Source organism: Phalaenopsis equestris, unplaced genomic scaffold (genome assembly GCF_001263595.1).
Source record: "Phalaenopsis equestris unplaced genomic scaffold, ASM126359v1 Scaffold000006, whole genome shotgun sequence".
NCBI classification, from domain to species: domain Eukaryota; kingdom Viridiplantae; phylum Streptophyta; class Magnoliopsida; order Asparagales; family Orchidaceae; genus Phalaenopsis; species Phalaenopsis equestris.
The window spans coordinates 2,426,093-2,438,308 of record NW_018164448.1 but is presented as its reverse complement, the minus strand read 5'-3'; the positions used below and the strand labels follow the sequence as shown (position 1 = coordinate 2,438,308).

At 34.7% G+C, this 12,216-nt stretch overlaps 1 protein-coding gene across 1 annotated transcript in view; it reads left to right on the top strand.

Annotated features, from left to right (window-relative positions):
* The window catches only part of LOC110018222 (50S ribosomal protein L1), a 32,031-nt gene extending 20,057 nt beyond the window's left edge, over positions 1–11,974 (top strand). The window contains exons 8-10 of the mRNA XM_020715478.1: positions 4,332–4,419; positions 10,839–10,885; positions 11,810–11,974. Coding sequence (XP_020571137.1) covers positions 4,332–4,419; positions 10,839–10,885; positions 11,810–11,887 — 213 coding nt within the window. The 3' untranslated portion in view covers positions 11,888–11,974. The remainder of the gene's footprint in view (positions 1–4,331; positions 4,420–10,838; positions 10,886–11,809) is intronic.
* Positions 11,975–12,216: the final 242 nt, after the last annotated feature.

The following is a 12,216-nucleotide window of genomic DNA, read 5'->3' as shown; positions in this document are numbered from 1 at the left end:
AACACATTCATGAGATGGATGAATCAAGTGTTCGAGCTCACATCGAAAAATTCGTGGTGGTGTACTTCAATCATATTCTAATATACAACAGATGCTAAGAGACACACTTATAATACTTGAGGATGGTTTTCGAGGTTTTGCGATCAGAGAGACTATACACCAATCGAAAGAAGTGTCACTTCTTGAACGCACATGTATGCTTTTTGGGCTATATTGTGTATATTGTAGACATTTAGATGGGACCCACAAAGACCACACCTCAGTCTTTTATCAAGTTGAGGCAATTTTTGGGGCTAACATCATTTTACAGGATTCATCAGGAGCTTCAGTACCATCACCTCTCCCCGGACATAGTTTTTGGAAAGGGAGTGGTTTTAGTGTTTAGATGTAGCTTAGACTAGTTTCGATACACTAAAGTAGGTGACTTGGGCACCAATATTGGCATCACTGGGCTTCAATCAACTGTTTGAGATGGAGTGTGACGCCTCCAATGCGGGGATCAAAGCAGTACTTAGCTAGGGTGGCTGCCCCATAGAATTTCTTAGTGAGAAGTTAAATGAGTACATGAGGAAATATTCGACGGACGACAAAGAGTTCTATGTTATCGTAAGAACTCTTTATCACTGGAGTCGCTATCTACTGACGAGCAAGTTCACCTATTTACAAAACATGTGTCTTTGAAACTCTTGAACAGTTAGAACAAAATGAAGGGTCGACACACATCCTGGGTAGGGTTCTTGGCATCGTTCCAATTCATACTTAAGCACAGGGTGGGAAGCCAAAATGAGTTGCAGATGCACTAACCTTCGTCATTTACTGATCACGTCTATGCAGACTCGAGTCGTATGTTTTAAGGTAGTGAAGGAGTTATATGAGACAGACGAAGATTTCATAGGATATGGGGCAGTGTTTGGAGAAGCTTATCGAGCAGTATTACAAGGTTTATGGTTTTCTATTCCATTGAAATAAGTTGTGTATTCATAGATGTTCGCTGAGAGAGTCCATCATTCATGAAAGCCACAGCAGAGGACTTGCGGAACAATTTGGCGGAGATAAGACTCTCGCACATGTGAGAGAACACTTCTTTTGGCCTCGATTGACAAGAGATGTGGAGCGACATGTCAGACAATATTGGATCTATCATGTGGCCAAAATCTAAGGGAAAAATGCAAGACTATATGCCCCATTACTAATACTAGAGGACAAAATGCAAGACTATACACCCCATTGCTAGTATCAGAGGCCCCGTCGGTGGATGTTAGCATAATGTAGCTGAACAATGACTCACATGTTGCTGATTGGTACTTCAGTGAGATAGTGAGACTACACAGGATATCCATGACCATCATTTTTGATAGATATGTCAAATTTTTTAGTCACTTTTGGAGGACCCTATGGGGGAAGCTTGACATTAAGCTTCAATTCAGTTTGACAGCTCACCCTTAGACAGACGGTCAGACAGAGGTGGTGAACAAGAGTCTGAGGAACCTACTGAAGTGCTTTGTAGGAAAGAACATTAGGCAGTGAGATTTGATCCTAACCTAAGTCAATTTTGCGTTACAACAGATCTGTGAATCAGACCACGAAACACACCCCATTTGAGATTGTGTACGTGCACAACCTCTTACTCTACCTAACTTGGTACCACTTCTTCTGACATTAGAGATTAATGAGGATGATGAGAAGATGATGTAAGAGATTCAGAAGATACACGAGGAGGTGGGAAAATTTATCACTAAGCAGAACTGCAAGTGCCAAGCACAAGTAAACAAGACCACAAAGAAGGTGACCTTTCTAGTGTGGATATGACTGAAAAAGAAATATTTCTAGTGGCATCTTTCGAGAAGCTCAAGCTCGGAGCTGATGAACCTTTTAGGATCCTCAAGAAGCTGAACGAAAATGCTTATAAGACCTACCGAACAGGGGACTACAAAATTTTTTCTATTTTCAATGTGACATATTTGACTCCGTGCTATGAAAACCAGAAGTTTCAACTAATGAGGTCGAAGCTCCCCCAACTGGAAACGCGGGTATCCCTAGGGGCTAAACCAACTGGAAACTAACTGAACCAATTCAGCCATGGGATACAGAGACCGACCACATGGGTTGTTGCTCAAGGGGAAGGGGTCCCCTCCTGGTTATCTACTATATATGTTATTTTCTGTCATCAGGGTTCAATTTTTGCTTCAGAACTTTCTGTTGTCGGTGTCTTTTCCCTCCTAGGACTGTATCCTGCTCCAAATTAGTGATTACCTTCTATTCTTTCATTCGCCTAACCCTCCCTTTTTGCCGCCATCATCCCTCAAACCTTCATGTCTTCCTCTCTGCCACCGCAAACCCTCAAGTCTTTCTGCTTGCTGCCGCAAGCCCCCCAATCTCCCTACCTGCTGTTGTAACCCCTCCAGTCTCTCTATCTGCCGTTGCCATCCCCCCTCCAGCCTTCATGTTGCTACCACAACCCCGCTTTCAGCCTTCCTGCAATTGCCGCAACCCTGATTGGCTAATCTGCCTGTTGTCCAGTCGCAGCCCATCATATTCATCCTCACCCTAAAGTTTCATTTGTGTTTGTCATTTTATTCCTGTTTTCAAAAGCGTTGATCGTAATTCTACCGTATTTCAGCAATAATATCTTCATTCCATTGCGATTCAGGTTAACTTTGATATCAGAAAGTCAAAATATTGTGGAACATAACTTGTTCTCATTAGGACAAAACTTTATAGGCATGTTATTACACTTGAAATGAACTTGAAAAGAGAAGCTAAATAATAACCAATACGCAATGAATATAAACTTTTCAGATTTTCGAAAACAGCATCTGTGGAGGGGTACAGGTTACTGTCTTACCCATTGAATTTTAGATGGAATTGTTTTTTGCGATTTAAAGCTTATGTCTCATGGTTAAAATTGGGACAGCCTTGCTAGTTTTTGCTTCTTGCCTATAAAATTTGTTGTTTAACTAACAATGGAAAATTTAAAAAAGGGATATTTACATACATACCACCCAATTCTTATGTATTTACATATCTAACACCTAAAATTTTGATACATCTTTCATATCACATTGAAAATACGACTATTTTTACTTTCGAAAAGTGAAATACTCTTTTTCACGCATAAGGTGGCGGCATATATGAAAAATTCGTAGTTTAGGTGTTGGGCATGTAAATACATAAAATTTGAGTGGTATCATGTAATCCTTAAAAAAAAAGTTATGCTACTCAAATGTTCTTTGGAGGAAAAGTTGCATCCTATAGAGGTCCGCTAACTTAATATTGTTCGAAATCTGTTTCATTATATGGGCTGCAAAATGCTTGGATTGATCCTGTGCGTAATGGTGCTTACGCATATTGCAGGATAAGTATTTTAGTTGTTGAAGTTGTGGTCACCTAACACTTGATATATTATATCTTATGGGGGCATTTACATACATACCACTCAATTCCTATGTATTTACAAACATCTACACTTTTTTTCTTACATTTTTATTACCCCAATTTTTCATATCACATCAAAAATACCACCATTTTTAACTTTTAAAAAGTGTAATACACCTTTTCATGCATAGGTAAGGTGGTATATAAAAGTTGAATTTTAGGTGTTAGTTATGTAAATATATAAGATTTGAGTGGTATGCATGTAGATTTTCCTATTCTATATTGCTTGTAGTATGGAAGGAGAACATTTCATGGAATGAGGATGAGTGCAAGAAAAAGCAAATGTTTTGGATGCATCAAATTTGAGATGAAATCTGCATTTCTTGTAAAGTTAAACTATATCGTGGTGCATTTGTCTCTAAATAATGATATACTCTTGCCTCGTGTATATTGAATATGGAAGATTTACATGCATACCAATCATTTTTTATGTATTTACACATCTAATACCTAAACTTCAGTTTTTACATGTATGCCACCTTACCTATGCATGAAAAGGTACATTTCAATTTTTAGAAGTTAAAATAATGATATTTTTTATGTGATATGAATGATTTGGGTGGTATAAATATAAAAAATTAAATTTTAGGCGTTAGATATGTAAATACATAACATTTGAGTGGTATTTATATCAATGCCCCATCGAAAAAATGTTTCATGTTATGAAGGTCAGAGTCCAAAAGATCATTATCTATGGATGCTATTAACTCGTGAGTTTTGTTCCCTTTAGGACAAATAACTCTCGTCTGTTTCTTATTCCAGTTTAAATAGTTTTTATAATTCATTTATTTATGTATAATATATTTTTTCAGCCTTGCTTGCAAACAGAACATAGTTGTAAATTTCTAAGCAGTTTTGCCATTATTCACATTACCATCTTGTATTAACTTTCTCAGGTCAACTTCACTGAGGAGAATTTACGGGAAAATATTGGGGCTTTTGTGAATGCACTTTTAGTCGCAAAACCTGTGGGCCTCAAGAAAAGTAAGGCAGTTCTTTATTTGATTCAATTGTACTTAGTACTATGTCATATAGCTTAATAGATTCATGTTGTAATGAGGCGTCGAATGATATGAATCAGGATGGATCATCAGGCTTTAGATTGATGTGCCATAAAAAATATTTTAAAAAGAAAACATAACCAAAGAAATACTTAAATTTATATAATTATGCTTCAACCGACTGTTCCGGGGAGAAGATTCATTCCACCAAAAAAAAAGTCACAAACATGATGTGCAAATTAAGAGGACTCATCATACTTTTTCAAAAATTTTAAGGACACTCATGAACCCTAAATAAGTTGTCTCGGAATCTTACAATATAAAGCTTATCTCATACAAATGTTCCTTTTTTTCAAAATTCTCCTAGAATAACAGCACCGAGAGGTATCTAGAAAACGAGGGGGTCTACTGGATAACATGAAGCCCCAAATCATGAGGCTATGTTGTTGAGTGGTACGAGTTAACTAAAACATTTTTAAAAATATATTCAAATTTGATTTATTTTGCATATTTTTCACAGTAATTAAATTGTTTAGGCATAAACTTTCATAAGTGAAGATTCAAGAGAAGTTTGAGAGTTTCAAAAAAGAGCTGCAAATTGCAGTTACAGTGCCGCCGCGCTACCGCGCTATATGGAGCAAAAAGGAGCAATTCAAGAGCACCACTTTACAACTTTGTATCGTCGGTACCAAGACATTGATTAAATAGCGATGCAACGATTGTCCAATGGCACTGCAGTGCCAGAGATGATTGAATTTGGATCAGAAATTTGAGAGCTTGGTGCCACAACACTGATAGTTATATTGAAGTGCTAGAACAATGAGTAAAGGACGATTGATTTGAAGCACCACAACGTCATAAGGAGGTAATTTAGGTAAAAAGGACAGTGTTGGGTGTCATAGTGCTATATCTCATTGCTGCGGTGCGAGTTTTAAATCAGTTTTGGAGTGGAATTGGAGTTACTTGACAGGTTTCTGAGAAGTTATAATGTTGGGATCATATGTAGGAGGTTTAGGGATGTGAATAGTGTTAGTAGAGAGGAGTAAGAGAGTAGAGAGTATGGGTGTAAATGAGTTGAGCATGAGCGAGCCCGAGGCTTGTTCGTGTTCAGCTTGTCTATTTTTTTTTTGTTCGTGTTCAACTCGTGTTTGAATTAGCTTGTGAATTGCATATTTGTGTTCCGCTCGATTTAAGCTCGATTGTTCAAATTAAGCTTGTGTTCGGCTCGAATCGGAGGTCAAAAACTAAAACTACCACGCAGGTCACACTGTTATAGTGCTCAAAAGAGAGATTTCCCTATGTTTATGCAAGTCTGAGGTTGTAAGGAAACATCTCCTATAGATGTGGGACCAAACAATAAAAGAAAAATGGGACCGTGGCTTTGTTTTTTTTTTTTATTATTTTGAACATTTATGTACATACCATTGCCGGTCCAAAGCCCGAATGTGAATAGTTGAGGGTTGTGTTAGGTAGTCGACAACCAGTGTAAAACTTGTCAAAAAAATCATGACATAAATCTTTTTGATCATTGTGTAAGTGCTAGGGCGTCCCCTGGAAGCGACACCTGTATAGCGTGAATACGGTGAAAAGTGTGCAAGGGTCACTACACCGACGTCTGGGTGTAGTGTCAAATAAGCAAGAGTCTCATATTCCGGACGGATGCGGGCAAAAAAGTTAGTTCATAAAACTAATGAAACTAATATTATTATTTAATTATATTAGAAAAAATAATTTAAAAATGATATAAATAAATATTATTATTTAATTATTTAATTATTTCGAGCAAAAATGAGTCGAACACGAATAAATAAGCTTATGTTCATGTTATGCTTGTTTATAAATTGAACTCAAGAAAATTGTTTGTGTTCGGCTTACTTAACGAATGAATCAAACACAAGCTACTTCACGAGTTGAAAACGAGCTGTGTGAAGTGAGTGTGAGCATGCCACAAAGCAGAGAATATAATGAACAACTTTTGATTACTGAATTTAAAAACTTACACGGCTAGAAGAGGTTTACAAACACTTGAATGCTTTTTAAACTTAGATTTCTAAAAATTTCTTCTAAAACTTACAAAATAATACAGAATACAAAACTCTTATTTATAGCTGAGGGCAGAACTAAAAATTTATTCAAATCAACACACTGACAAATGACATATCCGAAAAGTAAACAATAAATAATACAAACAGTAATCCATCATAATTAGTGGAAAAAATAGCATAAAGTGGAGTATGGTCCCCATTAACACTGTCATTAGTGGAGAAAGTAATAAGTGAAGAGTTGATTTTTCAGCAAATAATTATTAGTGGGTGGGATCCACCTACACTAATTTATGTCGGTCTGTGTCAACTGGCTATCACTAGGTTCCTCCCTCATTGGATTGTGGCAATTGGTCTCTTTGGCTTTAGGCAATACTCTAGTGAAACCCATCATCGACCTAATCTTCAGAGTCTCCTATAGATTCATCATCATCACTCTTCTTAACCAATGACATTTGAAAAATCTTCATAAGTTGTCTATCATAGCTTTCAATAATATTTTTCTTTATTTGATCTGTAGATTTATGAGAATATTTTCTTTTGAACTCTTCAAATATTTCAGAAAAATAAGTTTCCACAGTATTCGAAATCGAAATGTTGATGACTTAATATTTTTGCAGAATATCATTAACCTACTTAAGTTTATCTTTATCTTTAATTTGTTGCTACCACTTTATTAGAAATTGTCTTTGCAGACATCGAATATTAAATTAGTCTTTTCCTGAACAAATTTTTCAGGACCATATCCAAGGTATTTGGTAGTCAATAAAGAAGTGAGTTAACATTTGACATTCTGACAAATTTTTTTTTTACATTTTTTTAATTTTGGGTATAATTCTACCGAATAATTATACTTGTCTTTAATTTTATTAGGCACAATTTCGAGTTCAGAACCAAAATGATTCCACCATCAGTAGACCATGCTGGAATATCTTTATTTAAAATTTTTTTATTCAAAATAACATCTAAAAGTATTCTGTCTTGGACTTAGCAAGATTGAATGCTTTCATCATAACATGAACATAATTTCAATAAATTTATTGAAATGCGAGCTTGATAGGGGTTTAGTCCCTAGTCACGGTGATGAATAAGATTTTGTATAACACATTTGCTATATAATATATCTTGTTTAGTTTCACCGAAGTTTTGGTGTATGTCTACACACTTTAATTGGGATTAATTTTTTTTATAAACTTGATGACTGAGGTGCAATTTATTAATGAATGCAAATCTTTTCATAAAACATTCTGCTAGAATTGATGTAGTCGTAATATGACTATGTTTTGGATTGATTTATAGAATATTTTGTTTTACCTATTTTGGTAATATTAAAAGTTTTAGCAGTGAAAGAAGTTAATGTTTCTTTCATGATTTTTTGCTCTGTGGGAGCAATAGTAGAATGCTCTTCTACTTCATGCTTTGGAAAAAATACCATAAAGGTATTCGCAGAGGTTAATTTGACCCTTAGGATTTAACTTGTCGTTTTGATGTTTGTGTAAAGAGAGAGCTCAAGATCCAGGAGGCTCCATTGGAGCTTTCCCCTTGGGGCTGATCCAACCTTGTTGTTCCCCGCAAAAATTCGCTAGTTAGAAAACCTGATAATGAATTGGACTCGCATTTCAACTACATCATTTCTAGCAGAACCCTATATGAGAAGTAGTATATTCCCTACTGAATCGTACCTCAGTTGTGAGGTTTATGAAAAAATATTAATCCAATTAAAGTGTGTAGACACAATTGCTTTGATAAAGCTAAATAAGATATATTGTACAACAAATATGCTACACAAAATCTTATTCGTTACCGTCACTGGGGACTAGCTCTATCAAGATCGAACGATTTATCTTTCCTCTAATCTACATCATCATATTTCAATAAATTATTAGAACTATTTTCATGATATGATTAATGCATTCTATCTTGCTAACTGCAAGGAAAAACACTCTTGGATGTTTATTTTGAATAAAAAAATTTTAAATAAAAATATTTTGGCATGGTCTTATAAATGGTGGAATCATTTTGGTGCTAAACTCGATATTGTGTTTAACAAAATTAAAGACAAGTATGATTATTAGGTTGAATTATACCCAAAATTAAAAAAAAATGTAAAAAAATGAAGATTTGACAGAAAGTCAAACGTCGACCCACTTCTTTATTGACTGTCAAATTCCTTGGATATGGTCCTGATGAATTTATTCATGAAAAAACTAATTTAATATTCAATGTCTTCAAGGACAATTTCTAATAAAAAAGTATCCTCAAATTAATAAGAAAGATAAAAAATAGACTAATGATATTTTGTAAAAATATGAAGTCATTAGCAATCCGATTTCTAATACAGTGAAAATTTAATTGTCTAAAATATTTGATTGGCTTAAAATAAAATATTCTCATGAATCCACAGATCAAATACAAAAAAGGATTATTGAAAGCCGGGACAGACAATTTATGAAGATTTTTCAAATATCATTAGTTCAGATGAGTGATGATGATGAATATATGGGAGACTCTGAAGATTGAGCAGATTATGGGCTTCTCTAGACTATTGCCCAAAGCTCAAGAGTCCAATTACCACGATCCAATGACGAAGGAACCTAGTGACAATCAGCTGACACAGACTGAGAGAAGTTAATGTGGGTGGATCGCACCAACCAATAATTATTTGCTAAAGAATCAACTATTCACTTATTACTTTCTCTACTAATGAGAGTGATGAAGGGGGCCACGCTCCACTTTATGTTCTTTTTTTTTCTCCACTAATTATGGTGGATTATTGTTTCTACTATTTATAACTTACTTTTCAGATATGTTTTCTGCTAGTGCGTTGATTTGAATAAATTTTGAGTTCCCCTCTTAGCTATAAATAAAGACTTTGTATTCTGTATTGGTGTGCAAGTTTTAGATGAAGTTTTTAGAAATGAGTTTAAGAAGCCTTCGAGTGTCTGTAAGCTTCTCCTAGCTTTGTAAGTTTTAAAATTCAGTAATAAAAAGTTGTTCATTATATTCTGTTTTCATTTCCATATTTATTTCCCTGGGCAATCATGGAAGCAAAATTTTTTGGAAGAAGAAAAAAACGAAGAGAATCTAGACACGGGGATTTTTACCGTCACATCATTCTCAATTTTTTCTTGATTTTTATTCGTCCTTGTGCTGTGTATTGTAATGCATTTTAGTTCTATAATTTGTCCTGTTGCAATTGCAATGTACTAGTACATATTTTGGGATTTTTGTTCTTTTTTTCAGTGTTAGATATGAAGGAGGATAAGAAAATCTCTATTATTTCAAGGTAGATTGTTTTTCGCAACAGGAAGGCTATGATAGATGTGTAAAAATGGGAGTCGACAATGAGAGTTCAGGATCACGAAGTCACATTTAATGTACATAGATAACCCATAGGATGCTGACATGGGAGCAACTAGACTAGCATAATACAGCTTCTGAAGTAGGTCATCCTAATAACAGAAAACATAGGATTCACATTTAGGGAGCAAAATTTTGTCGAGTCTCTGGAACCGGAGACAGCGAAGTCCTTGGAGGAGAAAAGCCAGAGAGGATGAAGTAGAAACAATGGTGCCAGTTAAATAAGAGAGACTCAATCTTCGTCAGAAGTCGCATTAAAAGCCTTAATGGTGGGAGACTGCATAACCATTTCTTTCCTAAATAATTTTAAAATTGAAACATGGGAACTGGGGCTTGCTGGAAGAGGAAGCTAGTGAGGGGGAAGGAAGAGGTATGAAAGGAGGAAAAGGTAGATGCTAGATAAATAAGGTGGACTCAATCGTCTCATAAAGTAGGATTCGAAGCCCGGCTGGAGGACTGCTACAAGCTCTACTTCACTATTTCTGTCCTAAATAGTTCTTTCATTGAAGCATGGGAGGAACAAAAAGATATTTAAACTCTTTAGGGTGTTTTTATCTACCTTATTTATTTTTGTGGCATTTGCATACATACCACACAATTCTTATGCATTTACATATCGAACACCCAACATCATATCAAAAATACCACCATCACTAACTTTTTAATTGAAACAGACCTTTTTATGTATAGATTTATGACACCAAAGTATTTTTAAGTGTAAATATCAAACTTTGGGTGTTAGATATGTACATACATAAGAATTTTGTGTTATGCATGTAAATTCCCCTTTATTTTTTGTTGTGATTAAGTTTAAATGTTTATGTGATTTTTATTTTGCTAAAAATGGAACATCTTGGGGCTTTATTGATTTTCTTAGATTGGTGAAAACACAAGGAATGACTGATTGTTGGTATTCAAAGAAATTATGCTTTGATAAAGCCCCTTTAATTGTGGGTCTTTGTCAATGCATTATTAACTGATATTTTTCCTTTTTGTGCAGCATCAAAATATGCTGGTTATGTGAAGAATTTCACATTATGCAGCACGGTGAGTCTGCTCGAAACCCCTTCATTTTTAGAGCGGGTACAATTTTGAATTTATTAGTAGTTAAACTGTCTTCGAAATTATATAAATGCACCTAATTTTTTATTAAGATCTTAAATAAATGGGGCATTTCTTACTTATACCTTGGTAAAAAAGAGTTTAATATTATATTCCACATCATGTTCTATATTTCTTTACATGTTTGACTGCTTATATGCTCAAGAATGTCTAAAGTGAAAATTATGGCTTAAACCCATCTAGGGGTGTAAAGGAGCCAATCTAAGCTCATGCCATCCACAACTTAAGCTTGAGCTTGATTAATTCATCCAGTTCGAGCTCGAGCTTGAGCTCACTTATACGAGTTCGAGCCGGCTCACGAGCTTTCTTATTTATCATGAAATTGAAAAATCAATATTGATTCAAGTTAAAAGTATAATAAAATAATAATTACAAGATAAATAATAAGAAATCCCTTGATATAAAATATTATTTTGAAACATTTTTATCAAGTTAAAGAAAAATCTTGAATGTTAATATATTATGGGTATATTTTATCTTAATTATTTTCTAAATTGGCCAGCTTATGGGCTAATAAGCCGAGTCGGGGCTAGCTTGAGCTTTGCTTATTAGCTCATCAAGCTCAGCTCACAAGCCACCTATCGAGCTGAGCTCGAGTTAGCTCATGAGTCCGCTTTGCTTATATACAACCCTAAACCCATCTAATTATTTTATCTACATGGCACCCATTAATATCTTGAATAAAAAACATATATATCATGACATCCATGTATTTATTGTTATTTCTATATCACTTTTTCTGTCCTCTTTGCCTTAGAGGTGGCCTTAGTTTTTTTTTTAAATTTATTCTGTTGCAACTAATGCAACCAAGTCATTCTTCCAAAAATTTTAACATCTATTTGTTTGCAGATGGGCCCAGGGTTTCCTGTGACAATACAGTCATTATCTGCTGCAGCAGATCTCTACAGCAAAATGCAAGCTAAGTAATACTTCTTGTTTGTTATGCAATTTACTATTTTATTTGTAGGCCTGGAGAATAGAAAATTTCAATTTCAGATGTTGGAAAAAATTCAAAGCCATGAAGTTTTTTTTACATTATTTGCAATATTTTAATTTTATGTGTTTTTTTTAGAAATTTACATCATGATCAATAAAGATTCCACAAGAGGGATATTTGTTTTCTTGGATCTTAAAAAAAAAAAGGATTTTGTGGGAGATTTATGCCATGTCTAGGTCTATTAATGATCCTGTTATGAGCGTGTTTAGGTCGGTTTGAATAGATTGAGTGCAGTTTGAAATTGACTTGTTTTTTATAA